The sequence below is a fragment of the Dromiciops gliroides genome, chromosome 3, assembly GCF_019393635.1.
Source record: "Dromiciops gliroides isolate mDroGli1 chromosome 3, mDroGli1.pri, whole genome shotgun sequence".
Lineage (NCBI taxonomy): Eukaryota > Metazoa > Chordata > Mammalia > Microbiotheria > Microbiotheriidae > Dromiciops > Dromiciops gliroides.
In genome coordinates, this window is record NC_057863.1 from 598,026,354 (window position 1) to 598,048,577 (window position 22,224).

Consider the following 22,224-nt stretch of genomic DNA (forward strand, 5'->3'; position numbering starts at 1 on the left):
GAGAGGGTGTGATTAGGGTGGAGGGACAAAGGGGTGAGGGAGGAGGCAGGGGTAGGATAAATATAGAGTGGGGTGGGATGAAGGATGATTGGGTTGAAGACGGAGATGAGGATCAGGGAGAGAGGTTGAAATAAGAAGATAAATAAGAGGGAACAAGATACAGATTACAAAGTGTCCCTGCTACGGGCTTGTTGGCCATTGCCACCAAGGCCAGCTCCCCTTATGGACTTATGGAGTCCCACCCTTGGTCAAGGTCTTCTGCTCCTATGAAATTTTCCCATAGCTGAGGACATCCATCCTCATAGTCCAGGTCTGAGGAAATACCAGGGCTGTAACTGGAGTAACCCCCAATGAAAGGTCAATGTCTGAGATTGGGTTGGGGTGGTTTGATGTCATCTTTGGGATCAGAGAAGAGCAGATCAAGCTGGAAGACCCAGGCTTCTTCCCTAGCTCCAGCTTCCTTCTTGGGGATCACCCCGCCCCCCAGCTCTGGGAAGATGGGCCAGGCAGGGACAGTATGCCAGGGCCAGAACCAGTGCCTTTTCTACCTCCCTAGGTTGTGCGTCACTGAAATCTCTCTGTTGAGGCAAAGCTGGTGCACGCTTGGCTCTGGGGGGCAAGTGGAAGGAGGGGGCAGAGAGAAAGAGATCCAGAGCTTGCAAATGGTTTTTCTCATTCCACCTTTACTGGGGCAGGTCTTAATGAAGCACTATCTTAGACCAGGACTCCTGGGCCCTAGTGAGGTTGGGGTGTTCTGGGGATTGGATCTGAAATGAATTTCTGTCTTTAAAGCTAAGCTCTCTGGGTAAGATACTAGGCTTTCTCTTGGAGTTAATTGGGTCCATAGGTTCTGCTCCCCTCTCCCTCTCTCCATGCCTAGCCCTAGCCCACTTTTTGATTACCTAGAGAGGGAGGACAGATAATGGAAAGACAGTGGAATTCTTCTTTTGGTTTCAGTATTGTTGCAGATAAATTGTGAAGTGTGTTGTTTACTCTGTGAATGACCACACCCAGCCCAAGCCAATAGTATGGTTGTTCACAAAGTCATTGTCACTTCACAGTTGTCATATCTTAGAACCACGAGGGTTTATAGCTGCTATATAGGTGGCCTAATGAACTCTCTTAGGCTGGTATTCCTTGGTGACCCTAAGTCCCATGGAGGGAGAAGAGGGGGAGAATTTCCTCTTCTCACCTCCTCTACCAGTGCCACCTACCACAGACTGGAGATTGGGAAGAAGGAAGAAGAAACACATTTTTCTTCTATTTCTGATTCTCATTCATCTCAGCTCATCTCTTCTCCATCCTTTCCATGCTGGCTGATCAGAAATCTGGTCATCATATACTTGGATGAAAATGGCTCCAGAAGCAACCCTCTCCCCTCCCTCCATGATTCTTAGAGCCTCTCTCTTCTCTGGGCCACCATCCCCCCCTGCTCACTGTCTGTTGCTGCCTTCCTGGCACTGGGGGCTTCCTTTCTTCCTCCTTCCATTCTTCTCCCCACCCCAGAGCCTGAGACCTTCAGTGTGGCTCCATACCTAGGGTGAGAACAGGGACTATGGCTTATCTGGACCCTGTATCTGCCCCTCCATGGGCTTAGGGCTCAGCCAAAAAAGTCTCATAATCTGTTTGCTGAGCTGAACTGAACCAAACAGAATCATCCCTGTTTGGGATAGCTAGCAACCAGGCTTTTTGGACTGAGCCCAATGGGAATTTCAAAGGGACTCTCCCATCATGGTGGAGGGAACTCTTGGGTTAGGGGGAAAAAGGGGAAGTTGGCCATGGCCCTTGGGGTGGAACTGGCTGCACCAAGCATATCGAGAGCAGGTATCTCCAGGAGAGGGAGAGGGAGATAGGTGGGCAGGCTCTGGGAAACTAATGGAGGAAGAATGCTAGGGAACAAGAGGGAGGAGAGGAATGTATATAGTTTTCCTCTCCTCAGCCTCCTCTCCCCACTTTCCTCTTTATTTACATTTTCAAACTTTCTTCCTTATCATCCCTCACAATCTCACAATACACCTGGCATAGTCCCACCTCCACGCCTTTGGACATACTTCCCCCTGCCTGGGATGCTCTCCCCGATCACAGTTTATCTAAGTTCTACCCATGTTTCAAGGTTCAGTACAAATTCTAGCTCCTCAGGGAAGTCTTCTCTCACCATCTTAGGCCTCAATGATCTCTCTTGCTTCTTAGCTCCCATATCATATAAGATTCTGAGTAGGACACAACATTAGTGATCATTGAATCTGAGACCCTTGTACCAGTGAAGCTCAAAGAGAAGGGACTGGGCAGGTGTCAGCAGTAATTAGAAAGGAAAAGGTATGAGCCCAGGCCCTCTGGCTCCAGATCCAGGGCTCTGAATCATCTTGGTCTTATTCCTTGGCTAGCTTCTTGGATCCCAAGGCTAGTCATCGAAGCACCTGACTGGGCTGAAACAGTCTCGTGACTCTCCTTCCAAATCTGCCATGATGCCCATTGCCAATGGCCCTGGCATAGTGGTAGACCTGGAGTCCCAGAGGACCATGGTTGTCTTTCACCAGAGATAAGAATGAGGGAATGCTTTGGCACCTCTTTGATTTCCATCCCTCCCTTTCTGGGATTTTCCCTTCATGGGGCAGCTCAAGAGAGCAAGTGGTTACCCCAGTCAGAAAACTGGGGAGGGTGAATTTTGTTCCAAGCACGGCTTGGGAGTGGGGTGGGCTTATAGTCATATACTTTTAGAGCCAGAAGAAGTCTTAGAGATCTTCTAGCCCAGCCTGTTCATTTTACAGAGAAGGAAACTGAGGCCTGGGGAGGCGGAAGGGACTTGTCCAAGGTTACATAGCTGGAGAATGGAAGAGCTGATATTTGACCCAGATCATCATCATCATCTTCTTCTTCTTCTTCTTCTTCTTCTTCTTCTTCTTCTTCTTCTTCTTCTTCTTCTTCTTCTTCTTCTTCTTCTTCTTCTTTTGGGTGAGGCAATTGGGGTTAAGTGACTTGCCCAGGGTCACACAGCTAGTAAGTGTTAAGTGTCTGAGGCCAGATTTGAACTCAGGTCCTTCTGAATCCAGGGCCGGTGCTCTATCCACTGCACCATCTAGCTGCCCCCTACCCACCCCCCGCCCCCGACCCAGATCTTCTTATTCTGAATTCACTGCTATTGAACCAAAGCAACACTGGGTACTACCCTCACTCCCTTCCAGCGTGGCCCCCAGTCAGAGAGGAAGGACAATGGAGTTGTGATGGGTTAAGTGAATGATTGGCTTATCAGGACCACCAGAATTTGGAGGAGGAAGCAGGAGAGGACGCTAATGTCAATCTTGAAATTCACAGATGTGTAGGCCACCAGGATTGGAAAGGACCTTGGAGACCATCTAATTCCTTTATTTGACAGAAGGGGAAACTGAGGCCCAGGAAAGGGAAGTGATTTGCCCAAGGTCATACTGCTAGCAGAGGGGCAGAAGCAGGACTAAAACTCTGGGACTCCTGAGTCCCAGGCCAGTACTCCTGCTTCTTGCCTCCATTGTCAATATCCAAAAACAATATGGCCCTAGCCCCAGCTCGGAAAGATTAGGTGGGACCAATTTCTCTTGCTAAGCCCTGTTGTCATTCTCTCTGACCCAGAGTCCGGAGTCTCGTGATTAGATTGTTAAAGAGAGGGATCCAGGGTTAGAGAGGGGCTGAGGAATGAGAGTAGGCACCTGAGAAAGGTGGAAGAAGTGGGTCAGGTAGAATTATAGCCTCAGTTTCCCCTTCCTCTCTTCCCTTCATCATCAACCAGGAGTGGGCTCCATTGGGCCTCTAGCCCTTTGGCTGGGAAGCACAGTTAGGGTTTCACAACTCCTTTCTTGGGAAGGAGATAGGCTCAAATTTTCAGGGAAGAGAGATTTCAGGGACCTGGGTCTTTTTTGGTTGTCCTAGAACCCAACCACAAGTGTGGGGGTAGAAGTCAAGAAAGCAGAGGAAGGATGGTAGGCCTGGAGAAAAGAGATCACTCTTGACTTAAGTACAGTGGCAAATAACAAAATCTAGTTGTTCAGCCTCAAAGACCTGCATACCAGCTCAAGGGCAGGATCTCCCTGGACCCAAGAAGAAGTCCATGGTCAACTGTGGTATGGTACCCGTGGACCAGAACCCAGAGGGCTATGTACCAGCCTTGAGGTTCTGCACAGGTGTGCCCCTTTCCCCCTCACCCCAATGCCTGCCTGAGGAACCAGGCCCCCAGCGCTCTGCCCTCCACAGGGCCACTGCTGTTGGCCTCATCATTCCATGCCAAGAGCTCTTCAGTTGGCTCTTAGAGAAGCTAAGTCAATCTCACTTATCTGAACGTAGAGACCAAGACAGGAAAGCAGACAGACAGACAGGCAGACAGGGGAGAGAAGCAGACTGACAAGCAAAGACAGACAGAGCCAGGAGAATGTAAGATCTTCCAGGAGAATGCAAGCTTATTGAGGACAGGGTCCCCCCCTTTTCACCCATATTGTATCCCCAAGGACTGACAACTAGCAGGATCTTAATAAATGCTTGTTTAATGGAATGGCACTGAGCCCAGGAGGAAAGGGTAACAGATGGGTGGGCTATGCTGTCTGAGGGAAGAAGACTCGATGGGTGTTAGTTCAGTCCTGGGGAATCCCTTGAGATCTAGGTCCTTGGGCTCTCAAAAGCAGTCAAACACTCTTCCCAGAGAAGAATAAGGAACTTGATGTAGGTAGAGTCAGTGATTTCATTGTGTGGATATTGTCCTCCCCAAACAGGGCTGGCCTTAGCCAGAGTCATCAGTCATCCATGGGGTCTGATCCAAGAGATTCCCTTTCTGCCACTACCTGTCATGGTGCTTGAAATTCCATCATTCAAGATTCATTCCTTTAGAGTTTCAAAAGCATTTCGATCTTCCAGAGTCTCCTATTAAATTCAACCTCCATTGGGGGGAGGTAGAGAACATTATAAGCCAATACTTTATCTAATTAGTTAACAGCACCATGCCCCTCAAAAAAAAACCAAAAAATGACCTAAGGGAAAGGGGCAGAAGATAGGAGGCATGATATAGCACCCCCAAAGAGAGATGGGAGGGCCCCTCCTGCTTTTGGTTTGGGGAGGCAGGTCTGAACCTCCATCAGGCAGAATTGAAATGATTTGGGCTCCATTGGAGACTGGGATGAAGCTCTGGGAAGGGAACAAGACCATGGATACTCATGGCAGAAGTAGTTAACTTGAAAGCTGGGCGGAAGCTCAGCCAGAAGGGGGTGGGACTGATAACTTGTCCATCCCAACCCACCGGGAAGGTCAGTAGTGCTTGTGAGTAGAGCCACACACCAGGTATGGGGGGTGGGCAGGAAGGGGAGAGAAGGCTGCCCCAATCATCGGGGTCCACCAAAAGCAGGGCTCACTACTCCTGCCCCCCCCCCCCGCTCCGAGAGACAAGGGGGAAGGGAATATTTTGAGTGTGGTGGTTCAATGTCACGGAGGCTGGATGAGAGCAGCGGTTGAAAGATTTTGAACAAGTCCCTTCTCCTGGCTGCTTGTTGATATCGGTCAATGGCTTGGGAAAGACATTTGGTTATTGGCTTGAGGGCCCAATTCCTTGCATACAGAGGAGCAAAGGTCCTGCTGACCTGACTCCACTTGAGAAGAATGTGGGAAAGAGATCCCTTAGATACAACCATTTACAAGAAAAGCCTCAGGTAACCCGGGCTGATTCCAAGTGCGAGCTAGACAACTGAGGGGAGCATAAGGGGGTCACAGGAAGTCAAGGGAAAGTGAAGATGAAAATATCCCAGAAGCTATAAAAAGAAATGGAAGGAAAAGAAAGACAGCCAAGAAAGTGGAACTGAATGAGCTCAATAGCGATGGCAGGAACCACAAAGCTGCTGCCATCTTCTTCAGGGAGTTGTTTGTCTAAGGGGAGAAGCCAGCCAGTCAACAATATGGTTGAGACTTCTTCATGACAAATATCAGAGCTTGAGGAACCCTCACGGAATGGTACCTCACTGGGTTCTGCAGCCGATCCTGAGCGTCTGGCAGCTTCCTGCCTCTCTCCTCCTCTCCTCTACCTTCCAAGGCCTTCTGGAAGTTGGGTGAAGTGTTAAGGTTCTCTGTCCACATTATCTCATTTGACTCCCTATTCCCCCAAACTATGCTGTGAACTAAATTCTATCATCCCCAGTTTATAAATGAGGAAACTGAGAAAGGTCAGGTGATTTGCTCAAAGTTGTATAGCCACTAAGTGTCAGAGGGAGAATTTGAACCCAGGTCTGTCCTGACTCTAAGTCCAGAGAGTTCTACCCAATGCTTCCTAATTTAAGAAGGAAAAACCCCTCTATAGGCAGAATCCAAACTTATTCTCTCTTTCCTGGTGATGCACAGGTTATTAAGGCTAGAAGGGCCCTTGAGGATCATCTGGCCCAGGTTCCCCAGTTGACAGATGAGCTGGTTGAGGCCCAGAGAGGCCTGGCTTAAGGGCAGACAGCTGGTGGATGATAGAGCACAAGCCCCGTGAATCCAAGGCCCTCCCCTACCTCACTTACACCATTCAAAGGTAGCAATGTCAGCCAGGCAGCATCCTGTATCCTGCTTGGTCCTCACTCCCACTCTCATTCTTGAGCCCTGGGTCATTGGCTATCAGCAGAAGAGCCTAGAGCCAGCCTCCACCAATGGCGGGCCTTCTTCTCTTTGCCTTGACAGACCCGGGTATTAGCTGGCCTCAACTGCCCTCACTTCCTGTCTCCCCTCCACCCCAACCCAAGTACAAGTTACCTCCTCCATGCCACAGCAAGGCCAAGGAAGTGAATGTGGCTGGCAACGGGGAGGACAAGGCTGTGTGTGTAGAGGGGAGAAATGGAGCAACGAGAAGAGGGAGAGGAGACGTGGGCATTTCTGTGTGGGGGAGATGGGGCAGAGAAAAGGTGAGTTTGGCATGGTGAGGTGGATGGAATGTGGGAGTGGGTGTTCATGGGGGCAAACCCATGAACAGTGAGTATGGGTGAGCCTTGTGGATCAGAGTAGAATGGATGCCCACCAGCAGCAAGACTTCTGTGACTGAGCATGGATGCCAGGTTTTATTGCTCCATCAGGGTTATGCCAAAGGAAAGGGATGAGGAGGAGGAAACTGCAGCCATTTCCAAGAGAATAATGGCACACAGTCAGGATGGGTGCCAACCTGAGATGATGGGATGAATGGTTCAGGGGCTGGTTCCTGGGGTTGGGAAGCCCTCCTGCCTGCTTTTTTCCTTCTTCCCTGATTGTGGGGAAGCCCCATACTGGGAGGTAGCTGGAGAGCCGAAGGGGCGCTGCTGGCTGGTGCCTGCTCCCCAGAGCTGTGCTCAGTGGCATGAGCGTGTGGCTATGGCTCTGGGAGAAGCAAGACTGGCTGGTCCCGCGAGGCCAGGGCTTGTTCACTGGCAAGAACAGCCTGGACACAGGAAGGGAGCGGAAGCTCCCCATCTCTTACCTTTGGTTTTAAAAGCAAAGTGACAATGCTTGCAGACATAGGGCCTGACGTCAGTGTGCGTGCGAATGTGTTTCTTCAGCATGCTTGGTTTCCTGCAGCGAATTCCACATTCCTCACAAACATATTTCCCTCGTCCGCGGCCTCTCACATACACATATTCTTCATTTGATTTGTACCTATGAGCAACAGGCGTCATGATAAAAAAAAAAATAAAAGGAAGAAGAAGGAGGAGAAGAGGAAGATTCCCCCACCTGGGAAGATGTGGACCCCTGGATTTTTCAGCAGGTTAGGGATACCCAAAGGCAAAGATGCATGACCATGGGAGGACACGGAGAGCTGAGGCAGACATAAAACACAGCAGGGAAGCGAGACGCTCTGGAGGCAGGTCAACACTTGGCCCTCTGGGGGAACAGGGTTCATTGCTGCTACCTAGGCCTATGCCCAGGAGCTTGGGGAGTAGCAGGGGCAACTCCACACCTACCAGAAGGAGAGCAGGATAGAGCATGCCTCTTCCCCACCCAGAGAAAGCAGTCAAGTAAAACCCGGTCTTCCGTGGTACAAGAACGGTGCCCACCGCCTTCCTCCTCCTCTTTCCCACAAGTCACCGACCCCTCTCTGAACTCCCAGAAGGGCTTTTACTCTGGGAGCCAAGCTCCTGAGCAGAGTCTCGTTCTGCATTCTGGGGCCGAGCAGATCAAGCTGCTTCCTCTCTCAATGCGCCAGCCAGCCCTCCAAATGTTCCAAAAACAGCCATGAACTCCCTCCCAAATCTTCTCTTCTTTCCACTAAACCACTTAGGGTCTCAAAGCCCTTGTTCAAACCCTTCTCCTTATGAAAGACCTTCCTAAAATATGATGCCCAGAAAGGTACACAATAGGTTTGATTCAGTTCATCTTGGAAGGATCTACAATTTATTTATGTTTTGAATAGTTGGAACCTGAGCTTATCATTTATATTTACAACCTTCCCAGATTCTGCCTCATTTATTCACATTTTCTGACATTTGACCGTTCTCCTAAATGTTGACCGCTTCACTGATCATCACCTACAAGATGAAAGAGATGCTAGAGGAACATTTTAAAAATAACTGAAAAGATCTTAGATTTAGGGCTTAAAGGGACTACAGAAAGCACCTCATCCTACCCCTTCCTTTTACAGATAAGGAAACTGAGGACCATAGAAATCATGTGGCTTGTCATCTGGGGTTAAGGCCCTTTGATTACAAATCCAGCATATTTCCTACTGTACCATGCTCTGACCAGGACTGAATCTAGTAGGGTTCTCTCCTCCTTTATGCACATGGTCCTTCTAAATGTAGCTTTTTTTTCCTTATCACTTTGCACTGACCTGACTTTCTTTGTCTCATAGACAGAAACAGCTCAAGCACCAGATCCTGCTGCCCCTCAATTCTGGAACAGTCTCTCCTTAATTACCTTGTATTTATCCTATATGTTTTTAAATAGCCACATGTGGTTTCTACCAATAGAATGGAAGTTCCTTGTGAGTGAAGATGGTTTCATTATTTATATTCGTATCCTTAGTTCCTTGTATGATGTCTGGTATAGAGTCGGTGCTTAATAAGTGCTTACTGATTAGCTTTATGTTCCCAGTTCTCTAAAATCTATTTTTTTCAGATGGACTTCTTATGATCTAGCTATGATTCATTCATCTTATATTTGTGAAGTTGACTATGGGTAGCACTCATAGAACATTAAGAATGGGAGATACCTTAGAGAAGGTCAAAGGAGGACACACAGGCCTAAAAGGGAAAAGGTCACAAAGCAAATGTTTGGTAGAGCCAGGACTCATATCCAGGTATTTTGACTTCAAAGATCTCTCTTACGATGGTGACAATGATGGCAACAACAGCAACAGTGATAATGATGATGATGGCTTCTGTTTGAAGGTTCACGAAAGTGATTTTGCCACAACAGTCCCAGGAGGAAGGTAGCAGAACACCTGACACTCCCATAAGACAGATGAGGAAACTGAGGCTCAGAGAAATTCGTGGCCAGCAAATGTCATGGTGTTCTTCTAAGAACTGATCAAGGCCTCCTCTAATGCCTTCAGGAAGCCCCCCAAATGACAAGAGCAACCATATAAAATGGTCATTGGCTTTTCAGGCCAACCTGGAACCTTTGGGCCATTCACCATGCTTCTGGGGGAATGAAAAGAGGACTTCCTGGCATTACCAGATATTTCCATTTTCATGCTTAAAAGAAAAATCATCAGTCTCACAAATTTCTGTTAGAACACTGTCACAGTGGCTTTGCTGATCAAATACCATAGGACTTGGAGTTGGCTGTTAAAACTTTAAAGATCACTGTAGTCTAGCCCAGAAATTAAAAAAAAAAAAGCTCTAATAGTTTGTAGTACTCTTTTTTTTTTTTTTTAAGTGAGGCAATTGGGGTTAAGTGACCTGCCCAGGGTCATACAGCTAGTAAGTATCAAGTGTCTGAGGCCGGATTTGAACTCAGGTCCTCCTGACTCCAGGGCCGGTGCTCTATCCACTGCGCCACTTAGCTGCCCCGTTTGTAGTACTCTTAACTAATAAATGTAATAGATGAGATTTGAACTCAGCTCTCTTGATGCCAAGTTAGTGCTCTTTCCACTAAAAAACTGACCCATTTCAGGGTGGCTGAGAACAAATGATAGTGACATTGTCCCTGGAAGAAAAAGCATTCACCTAATAAAATAACCGCCCCTTTACTCCTCCAAGTAGAGGAACAGTTTTAGATCTTGGGATTGGAGATGCTGGGTCTCCACTCCCAAGGCCTTTCAGATTGGCTTCTCCAGTCGGTAGGATGCTCCATGGAATGAATCCATCTCACTAAAGCCTCAGGTTCTCTGGCCCTAGTCAATGGCCACAGCACCCTTCCTACTGAGTCTCATATTATCTTCAGTTCTCTCTGCCCCAAGATATAACACATAATGGTCCCAAGGGAACTGCTTACAAAGGATGAGGTGTGATAATTCCATGATGTTCAAAGTGCTGGGTTCTGAGGATGAGGCTCTGCCAGATGGTGATTCACTGTAATCTTTAGTAGCTGCTATGGGGGATTAGCAGGGCTTCCTTAGGTAAGTGTAAACAGAGTGGTGAGACTTTCTTAAGTCATGTTTCTATTAATTTTTCAATAAAAACAGGGGTGCACTGGTAAATGTTTAACAACTGGCACTCAGGAAAAAGAGACATACTTTTAAGTTAATATCTATGGTATTAATATTTTCCCCATCACTTTTTTAAGTTTAGAAGTCAGCAAAAACAATAAATCAAGCCCTAATTTGTATCATTCACCATTTTCTGAGGTAAAGGTGTTCACACTGAAAGTTTAACAATCAGTTCTCCTGACCTGTATATGCTAATTCCAGCATACCCTTGGATATTCACCCCCAAGTGTTACCAGCATCTTGAAAAATGAGTAATAACTATATAAGTCAATACAACAGAAATGAGTCAAATTTACTTTTAAAACCATGTGGTAAAAGGGGAAATAACTTCTAAGTACAAAAAAGTATACTTTGTCACTTAAGTATAATAAGGTTCAGTTTCTAACCTGTGCTTTTGTTTATCCTGTTTCATTTTGGCTCTGTCTCTTCCGGATTATTCTCAGAGGTTAAGTAGTCTAAGTGATTTTTTATCAATATATAGATGGAGGAATGTAGCCCTGGGATGAAGATAATGGTCTTTGAGGCAGGAAGCTACTGTCTATCCTTCAGTTTCCTGGTTGATAGAATGATAGGAATAGTTGTTTTCAGCCATCCGTCAGTTATAAGAGTCCAGATTGGCAAAGCACTTAGGGTAGTATATTAGGTAAAAGGTACAGTAGAAAGAATCAGGATGACATCTCATCAATAGTGGGTGCCTTGAGTATGCAGGAAGCTTTTGCTGATAGGACAAGATGATCGAATTCTCATTTTTTGTTTAGCACTTCTCAAGATGGTTCGACCAGTGAAGAGAGACATGAGTGAGCTGCTACATGGGAGATAAGGATAGACATAACCCTAAGCTTAAAAATCCCCAGTAGGATTCATGGAGCTATGTCTTCTGCTAAATCCTCTTTAAGGTCCTAATGATGCCCATCAAAAGTTTATCCCATGTCTGAGCTGCTCCGACACTTAATCCGGGCTTTATGGGCTTCTCCTCTCTTACTGTTCTCAAATTGTTGGGATTTTTGTTTCCCTTATTTGACTGTAAACTCCCTTAGGGCAGGGGATTTGGGAGATCTGTAAGAAATAGCCATTGATTGATGGAAATTTTCCCATCTCCTGATATTCATTAACTCATGTGGATAGCCCCTGGGATTCAGGGTTCTAATTTTGGCTCTGAGTGTGTGAGCACAGACATTTCACTTCTCCCTGGCTTTCCCAGTCTCCAAAGCAGGGATAACAGATCCCACTCCTATCTACTCATAAATTTGAGAGGTCTGATTGAGACGGGAGATATGGCAACACTTGGAAATGTTTTCAAAGTGCCATTCATCAAGGGATTTCATCTGATGTCCAGTCTGCCCCAAGAGTCCCAGAAAGTAAATTCCTAAAGACTCAGCATTGAGCAATGAGGCAATGAGTCCTTAAGCATCTTTGTCTTTTTGTAATGTTGGGAATCAAAGAGTTTAAAGGAGAATTAAGTTGGTGGGGAAGATTGTTTTCATTTGTGTATGGGTGCCAAGAACACTTTTACCACTTGATTCCCTTCCTTATAATTTACTTTGTTTTAGATCTTAATTAAGTGCTTTTGCTTATAGAAGAAGAAGCACTATTCATTCATTCATTCATTCATTCATTTATTCATTCACTTAACAAATATTGAGCAATAATATGTTGTAGGCCCAGAAAATATTGTTAGGCTCCAGGGGGATACAAATATTGATTAAGACATGATTCCTGCTTTCGTGGCCTTACAGATGAGTAGCATATAGGATACAGAGAACTCAATACATGATATCACGTGATAAGTGAAAATTGCAAAACATAGAGATACATGGATTTTCTAGAGGAAGGTCATTGTTGACCAGTAAGAATAAATCCAGTGACCCTGAGGCCAATAGTGCAAGTAGTTTTATTATTTGATATCTATTTTATAGATGAAGGAACAAAGGTGATGTAGCTAGTAAATATCAGAGCCAAGACTTGAACCCAAGTCTTCTGACTCTGGGTCTGGTGCTTTTAACATTACACAACCCTACCCCAGCATCTGTGATTTCACCAGCACTGGGAACTCTATGGTGAGGGGGCTCCTACCAATTCAGACTGGCACCTTTTCTGTACTTTAAAGCTTTATAGAGTTGTCTGGGGCATGGAGAAGCCACCTGGCTGGAATATGCCAGAGGTGAGACCAACACCCAGGTCTTCTTGGGTTCAAGGGCTGGCCCTCCATTCACTTTGTCTTTCAGTAGCTCAGCTGAGCTTCAAATCTCCTTCTTTGAACCGCGAGACCTTTCCCTTCCAACACACGGCTCGACTGAGAGCAAAGACCCGAGCAGGGCCATTGCCAGAGTGTATTTTGAGGCAGACAACAGCTGACACGTCTAGTCTAGGCCTGCTTTAATGATTCCCTGGGCACAGAGAGAGTTCTCAGAGCTCTAGTGCCTTATGTATTTCGGGTGCAGTCACCAGCTGGGCTTTTTGGACTGTCTGGATGACTTTTTTTTTTTTGAATAATTGGAAGCCATACATAGGAGCAGAGATCGGGAGGCTTACAGGCCTCTAGTCCAGTCCTTGAATTTTATAGAGCAGGACACTGAGGTCCACACTGAGGTTAAGTGACTTGTTCAGCATCAAGTGGTTAGTTAGAGGTGAAATTTAACCTGGGGGCAGCTAGGTGGCGCAGTGGATAAAGCACTGGCCCTGGATTCAGGAGGACCTGAGTTCAAATTTGAACTCAGGCACTTAACACTTACTAGCTGTGTGACCCTGGGCAAGTCACTTAACCCGTATTGCCCTGCCCCCCCCCCAAAATAGGAATTTAACCTGGGTCCTGTTGACCCCAAATTCTCCAGTCCAAATTACCAACCAGGTCTCTGGGGAAAGGGCAGACATTTGTTCCTGAGGGGGTATGGACCAGCCAAACCTTAGATACCATGGCAAGAAGTAGAGGGATGGGTGAGTAGAGTTAAGCATCTCTGAAACGAGTTGAATGGCTGGTCCCAAGGAGTGGCAATTGATGGATCTATGTCAGCCTAGAACAAAGTCTTCAGTGGATTTCCCCAGGAATCTGTCTGTTAACATTTTTTAAAAAATCAGTGACTTGGAAAGAAGGGTACCCATCTGGGCCCATTTGTCAAATTATCTGCAGATGCCACAAAGACAGAAGGGAATGGATTCTAACTCCCTGGATGGTGGTCAAGCGAGATTTTGAACAGGCTAGGATGATGAGCCCAAACTAAAAAGATCTGGATGATTAATTAGATCTAGGGTTTATATGGTGCTCTAAGGCTTACAAAGCACTTTATAAATATTATTTCATTTGATCCTAACAATAATTCTAACAGCTATTACTGTGTCCGTTTTACAGATAAGAGAAGCTGTGACTTTCCCTGAGTCACACAGGTAGGATTTGAGGCTGGATTTGAACTCAAATCTTTTTGAGTCTAGGCCCAGGACTTTATTCATTGTGCCACCTAGTTGCTAGTAATTGTAAAAGATGGAAGAGATGAGATTAGATAGAAATTTTGGTGAAAAAGATCTGGTGGTTTTAGTGGACCACAAGCTCCATATGAATCAATATCATGACGCGGAAGGCAAGATAGCTAAAGCAAACTTAGGACATGTTGTAGAAGGCATAGAGGATGACAGGAAAGGGACAGTAACCCTACTGTTTCCAGTCCTAGTCAGACCACATCTAGGGTCCCACAAGTTGAGAATGGCATTGACCAACTACAGTCTGCCTAGAGGAAGGCAATCTGGATAGGGACACCACTCCATGGCTGAAGTAACTGGGGATACTCAGCCAGGAGAAAAGAAGGCTGCAGGAAAGATATGACTGATATCTTTAAGTATTTGAAGGGCAGGCCTGAGGAAGGAAGTGGGATTATACTTGATAGCTTTGGCCCCAGAGGCAGAACTAGAATCAACAGTAAAAATTGTCAAGAGACAGATTTCAGTGCAATATAAAGAAAAACTCTTTAATAATCAGTTCTTTACAAAAATGTAGTGGATTGCCTCTGGAGGTAGTGAGCTCCCTGTCACTGGAAGTCCTCAAGAAGAGGCTGGATGACCTCTTGTTAGGAATATTGATGGGGGATTCCATCATAGTACTCCAGATATGGGGCACCATGAAACTGACACTTGATGGCCCTGTTATCTAAGGATTCTTCACCTCCAAAATTTGAGGGTTGGTGACTTGTATCTGACTGCTACCACACAATGACCCATCTTGAGTCCTACACTGTCTAAAGCCTCTTCAGGTCTCCAGTTCTAGGTGATTTCTTCCTCCTCTGGGTCCTTAGTATCTGTCTTAATTGTCTGGCCATGAGGATGTAGTGCCCAGTTTTGGAATGGAGGTAGGAAACAAGCACTGGATTTGGGGTAAGGAGACTTGGGGCTAAATTCCAAGTCTGACACTTATTACTGACACCTTGGGCATATCTCTCTGAGCCACAGCTTTCCTATCTATGAAACGGGCATATTTATATTTGCACTCCTAGTTCACAGGAAAAGAGCTTCATAAACCTTCTATAGATGTGGGGTCTATTATTATCAGACCTATAGCTATCAATTTTGGCACCTAGGGCAGGGAATTGAAACACTTCCTTGAATCAACTATAGAATTCAGGATGGGAAAATAATAAAATAAGTAATAAAGACAAATTCAGTTGAGGCAGAGCAGGAATTACTCCAGTGATTCATAACTGAGTGCTATTAACAATGTATACCATCTGGTAGCTTCCGATTTTAACAATTATTCTTGTTAACGAGGTGCTAAGCGCAATCATTTCTACAATGCTGAAGGAGTGCACGTACCATCAACATCAACACATGAATTTTTTAAAAAATTGTATCATCTTTAAAATGTTCAAATATCCATCTACAATTTATTTGAAATTTTAGCACCCTGGGACAAACCCCTGGTTGCTGCACCCCGGTTATAGCTCTTGTTATTGTTATTACAGGCCATTCTCTCCTCAGTTACATGCCTGGTTAGAGGGATGGCATGGAAGGGCTTTCCTGTTTAAGTACATTTTTAAAGGTTAGATTTAGAATGATAAAGGCTGAGAAAGAGGTTGTAATTCATGTGTGCAAACTCATGGAAGAAATAGATAAAAATAGCAAGCTGAGCTGTTTTCCAAAATCACGGAATCTCAGGAGCCATTTAGCTCAACACCAAGTACCTGTGCAACCCAGGATCCTCTCTGTGACAACTCAGGGACAGCTCTGGAATCTCGAGAAGGGAACATTTAGGATAAACAAAGGAAAATGCATTTTGGCTTACAGCATAGAGTAAACTCACGGGACTCATAAACTACCCTGAGAGGTGGTGTGGGCTGAAAGTGGAAATCATTTTTTAAAGGTTTAATTAAACTCACAGAGGCATATCCTATTAATGGGAAATGACAATGTTCTAGACAAGTACAAGATTATCATTTGAAGGGACCTAAGAGAACATCTAAGCTAATGCTGTTAGTTTTTTTCCTAAAGAGGAGGCATGTTTTAGGGACCTCTTCCCATGCCAGAAGCCTGGGCTCTCTCTGCCTTTGGAAACATCCTGCAGGTAGCCTGGGAGTGGAAGAGAGGCTGGTGCCCTTCTAAGGGCTGCAGCATCAGAGACTACTTCCCTACTTGACACAGCCACAGAACCATGCACTGTCAGAGCTGGAGGGGAGGGAGCCCAGGGAACCGCTGACCACGCAAATCTCTGGCTGAAAAGAATTCCATGTACAAGATACCCAACGTAGTCATGCAGCCCCTGCCTGAAGCCGCCCAGCGAAGGGGAGTCCATAGCCCTGCCTGCCAGATTAGGGTCCCAGTGCCTTGCCTCCCCAACTAGACCACGATCTCTGTGAGGACAAGGGCCATGGCTCAGACTTTTCTGTATCTCTTGGTAATAATAGCTTCGTAGTTTACAAAGCTCTTTCCTCAGGTATTTTACAGAACAAGAAACTGAGCCTCAAGAGAGGAGGCAATTTGCTTAAGGTCGCATAGCTAATGAGTGGTAGGACCGAGGTTCCCTGATTTCTGACCTGGGGTTTTTTTCTCCTCCTACACATCGTGTTATTGATGCCTAGAACAAGGAAGGACCATTCATTTCCTAGATGCATCAGAGGTGTTCAGAGAGTATTCATAGCTTCATAGATTTAGAGCTGAAAGGATTTAGGGATCATACAGTCTAAACCCCTTATTTCACAGATGAGGGAACTGAGGCCCAGAGAGGGTAAGTGACTTACTCAAAGTCACACAGCTAGTAAGTCACACAGTTGGATTACTTGGCATTCACTGTCCAAGTGACATCCTTGGTTCTGTTGGTGCCCTCCTAACAATTCAACTTTTAGCTCCGAGAATTTTTCAGTTAGCAATGGACATAACAACAAAACAATTATCATCACCATCACCATGACTAACATTAATATAGTGTTTACTATGTGACAAATGCTGTGCTAAGTACTTTATAATTATTATCTCATTGGATCCTCACAACAACCCTGGGAGGGAGGTGCTATTATTATCCCCATTTTACAAATGAGGAAACTGAGGCAAGCAGAGGTTAAGTGACTTGCCCAAGAACACATAGAATCTCAGGCCAGATCTGAACTCAGACTTTCCTAACTCCAGGCCCACTGCTCTCTCCACTCTACTACCTAGCTGCTCAAGATGCAGAGAAGTAGATTGTAACCCAAGTTTAATGAAAAAACTTCCCAAGAATCAGTGCTGTCCCTAAGTAGAATGAGTGTATTGGGAAGTAGTGAGCTCCTCATCACTGAAGGTCTCCAAGTGATGTCTACTTGTTAGGGCCAAGAGAGTAGAGAGCTTGATTCCGGAGTCAGAAAAACCTGGGCTTCCAGTGCTGCCAGGAACACTTATCAGCTGAATGGTCCTTTGACGACCTGACTCGCAGTTTCCTCATCCATAAAATGGGGATAACCCTCGAGTGAGAAAACACATGTAAAGCATGCTGAAAAGCTTAAATATGTTAGCTGAGAATGTCATGATTATGATTTAGAGAGGATTTTTATTCAGGTGTGGGCAGGATTCTTACATCCAGACTCCAGGACTCTGAACTGCTGTGTTATCCAGCAACAGGATAGGCTGCTTCTGGAGGCCGTGAAGGCTTCTATCCCCAGAGATATTTGAGCAGAGGCTGCGAGAAAGATTCCTGCTTTGGCAGGAGATTGGGCCTTTTCGGATCAAAGATGCTTTCTCTTGGCAAGATGAATTCTACAGCCTATTACACTCCGCCAAAGGTGGTGCATCTTCTGTTCTGTCTGAAATTGGCCATTTCCGTGCTGATCCAGAGAGTTTTCCCCTTTGGGGACAAAGCAAACAAATCTAGCCATGTTCAGCTGAACCATGAACTCTCCCTGATCTCCGTGGCTGAAAGGCCCCTCTTACTCCTTCATTCTCTCTTTCTGGAGCGTTCTGTCTGCTCTCATCATGACCCAGAGTGCATAGTATATCTACCAATTAGACAGTAAGCTCCTATGTCCTGTTTCATTTTTGTACCACCAGTGCCCAGAGCAGGGACCAACACTCATGTTGTTGGGTTTTTCTACTTGATGCTCAATTTGTTGACTTGTTAAGTCAACCATCCTTCTCCCCCCCATATAAACATTTTATTGTTTTCCAGTTACATTTAGAGATAATTTTCAACATTTGTTTTTATAAGATTTCTAGTTTCAAATTTTTCTCCCTCCCTCCCCCCTCCCCAAGACAGCGAGTCAACCATCTTTTTTTTCTTTTTGGTGAGGCAATTGGGGTTAAGTGACTTGCCCAGGGTCACACAGCTAGTAAGTGTTAAGTGTCTGAGGCTGGATTTGAACTCAGGTCCTCCTGACTCCAGGGCTGGTGCTCTATCCACTGCGCCACCTAGCTGCCCCTCAACCATCTTTTAATAGAAAACCATTGTTTTTTTCATTTTAGGAAGGGCCTCAATAAGCCATGGACAGAGAAAAGAAGCCTGACTCTAGAATTGGGAAACCTGGGTTCAAATTCTACTTTTGCCACTTTGGGAAAGTTACTGAGCTGCCCTGGGCCTTACTTTCCTGATCTGTAAAATGCAAAGTTTGGACTAGATGATTTCTGAATTCCTTCCAGTTCTAACTCTAGGATGCCCAGGTGTACAATGTCTAAAGCAAGGTAATCATGGTGAAGTAGGTGCCGTGTAAAGATGGGCTGAAGAAACTGGAGATGTTTAGACTGGAGAAGAGAAGACTCAGGGCACATGATGGCTGTCTGCAAGTATTGAGAGGAAGTCCTGCTGCATGGAAGAGGAATCAGCATGTTCTGCAGGGACCCAGAGGACAGAAGTAGGAGCCACATTAAGTTGCTGAAAGTACTTAGCATAGTGTGGGGCACATAGTAAGGGCTATATACATATTATTATTAATTGTTGTTACTGTTATTATTATTTAAGGGAACACATCCTAATAATTTAACTCTCTAAAAGTGTCTTGGGCTGTCTTGGGAGTTAGGGGGTCCTCTTCACTGGAGGATGGCTAGTAGTCGAGTATGATATAAGGAGGATGGTTTTTCTGGTACACATAGCCTCAGTTTCCTTATCTGTGAGATGGGGATAGTAATTTGTGAAAACCAAGTGAGATAATAATTTTGGGGGGGTGGGGCAATGGGGGTTAAGTGACTTGCCCAGGGTCACACAGCTAGTAAGTGTCAAGTGTCTGAGGTCGGATTTAAACTCAGGTTCTCCTGAATCCAGGGCCAGTGCTTTATCCACTGCACCATCTAGCTGCCCCCTATGAGATAATAATTGTAAAGCACTTAGCACAGTGTCTGGCACATAGTATGTGCTATATACATGCTATTATTATTATTATTATTATTATTATTATTATTATTAAAGGGAACCTTCCTAACAATTTGAGCCTTCTAAAAGTGGCCTGGGCTGTCTTGAAAGTTAGTGGGGTCCTCCACACTGGAGGATGGCTGCTTATCTGGTATACTATAAAGGAGATTCTTTTTCAGGTGGACCCTGAAGTCCTTTCCAACTCTGAAATTCTGAGTAATCACTAATTCAGACACGTGGTTTAAAAAGAATTACTGATGTGTGATGCCAAACATTTTCCCCCACAACAGGAAGAGAAGAGGCATCATGATATGGAGATTGGATTTGGGAGGAAGTAAACCCCGAGTCTGACCCCCCCCCCCCGTATGACACCTGCTAGCCATGTGACCCCTGGGCAAGTGTTTTAACCTCTCTGGGCCTCAGCTTCCTTCTAAGCAAACTGAGGGCTTTGGAATTGATCTCTAAGGTTCCTTCCAGTTCTAAATTGATGATCATATGAACCAAGGATTCTTAATCTGGAGTCCACGTATTCGTGATATGTGGATGGAATTCAGGGAATTTGTGAACTTGCATGGGAATTTAAAAATCACATCTTTATTTTCACTAACCTGTAACTAAAATTGATGTTTCCTCCAATTAAGAATTAAAAAAAAAAACCATCCTCCTCAGGAGGGATCCATACACTTCACTGGCTTGCCAGAGGGGGCCAACACATACACACATACGTTTATGAACTCTTGCTATGAACAATCTCTGATTTTATTATGCAAGTCAATCGGAAAGTATGACTGAAGAGACAACGATCCACTTGGAATGGAAGCCCATTTTCCCAGAGGGCTTCTGTTCCCTACAGTGCCCGCTCTCATTAATCCTCCCATCCTGGGCAGTCCTGACAGCATGGCTGTCTGCTAGGCTTCCAAGCATCAGGACAGAAGCTGCCCTAAGAAGAGGAAGGAAGGAGAAGGGAAGTCTTCAGGGAGAGGAGCTGGTACCTATAAGAGGAGAGCAAGATGCCGGGGATGTGTTGAAAGGGGCCAGGCTGGCAGGAGGAAGGTGAGAGACAAGGGAAGAAGAGCTGCACTCAGTCGGATCCTCCAGGAGGGATGGGGGCTCCTCCCCAGCATCCGGGCTCTCTTCTTCTCCATTCCCCACTTGTTGAGATTCTTCAGGCTGCTAAAGATGCTGCCTGGTGGCAAGCACGTCAAAGGCAAGGACCTCAGTAGGTCCCTGTGAAAAACCAAAGACCCAGGGAACCCCAGGGTCCAACATTCCACAGCAGAAGCAGAAGAATGTGACTTTGCTGAGGGCAGGGCCTGTTTTCCTTGTTGTCTTTTTATCCCCAGTACCTCTTCTGGTGCCCGCCCAGGGTGGGCTTTTTGAAGCATGTTGGATTTGGAACTGGGAAAACCTGGATATGAATATGCTCCTTCAGGGGCTGCTAGGTGGCGCAGTGGATAAAGCACTGGCCCTAGATTCAGGAGGACCTGAATTCAAAGGTGGCTTCAGACACTTGTCACTTACTAGCTGTGTGACCCTGGGCAAGTCACTTAACCCTCACTGCCCCGCAAAAACCAAAAACCAAAACGATTATACTCCCTCTGATACTGACCTGCCTGCTGGGCCATTGGCTCATAGATTTAAAGCTGGGAGAGATATCAGACAGAGGGCATCAAGTCCAACCCCCTCCTTTTTCAGATGGGGAAACTGAGGCAGTTTCTTGGGAGATGAAGTATCTTGCCCAAGGTAATGTAGATAGCAAGTGGCAGATCCAGGTCCTCTGACAATCCCATGCCCCTATTACAAAGATAATCAACTCTGAAAGACTTAGCAACTGATCCAAAACAATGATACGCTATACTTCCAAAGGACTCATGATGAAAAATGCTCTCCACCTCCAGAGAGAAAACAGAGCAACTCAGAGTGCAGATCGAATCACATTTTTTCTTTCTTTTTCTTTTTCTGGAACATGGCTAACATGAAACGATTTTGCGTGATTTCGTGTGTGTGTGCCCATTGGTGTAGTATTTCTTGCCTTCTCAGTGGGTGGGAGAAGGGGGAAGAAGGAAGAAAGGAAATTTGGAACTGAAAATAAAAATAAATTTGACTTTTAAAAAACCCTCAAAAACCCAAATCCCGTGCCTTTTCTACTGAACCATTCTGTAGTAAATTCCCTTTTCTGAGCCTCAGTTTCCTCATCTATAAAATGAGGTGCTTGTGGTACTTTACCTCAAAAGGTTTGTCAGGAGGCTCAAGTGAGGGTCAGCAAACAAGTGCTTTTCATTATTGTTAATTATTGTTATCATCAAAGAGTCAGATCTAGAATTGGAATGGACCTTGGAAGCCATCTAGTTCAACTCGATTTTATAGATGGGAAACTGAGGCCCCAGAGAGGCAAGTCAAGGGACTTGCCCAAGGTCACACAGGTAGAAAGTAGAAGAGCCGGGATGTCATCCCAGGGCCTCTGACCCCAAATTTGGTGTACTTTCCTTGCCCTTTAAAGGTTGATCACTACTAGAACTCCATTCTTTTGGGTCTCCAAAGTCTCCTATAAAATGCAAATGTCTTTTGCAGCAGATGGGAAGAAAGAAATCATTATGAGCCATTAACACCTTGGGCAGAATTATGACAAAGGGAGCTTAGAGCAAGGCCCTGTGGGAATGGGCTATAAGACTGAAGATTGGAAGAAGAGAGTCTCTGACAGAGACTGGATTAGGAATTTTACCACTTGGGAAAGCCCAATGACAAACCATACCCTGGGCTAGCTGCACAAAGTGTGCCCTCAGGAGGGTGGAAAAAGGTGAGGCTGGGGAGCTGGAGTTAAGAGCTAAGAAACAGGGCAGGGCAG

The 22,224-nt window shown here is 45.6% G+C and overlaps 1 protein-coding gene across 1 annotated transcript in view; it reads right to left on the bottom strand.

Annotated features, from left to right (window-relative positions):
* HIVEP3 (HIVEP zinc finger 3) overlaps positions 1–22,224 on the bottom strand; it is a 502,456-nt gene that overhangs the window by 9,315 nt on the left and 470,917 nt on the right. The window contains 1 exon segment of the mRNA XM_043993099.1: positions 7,427–7,602. Within this exon segment, the coding sequence (XP_043849034.1) occupies positions 7,427–7,602 (176 nt within the window).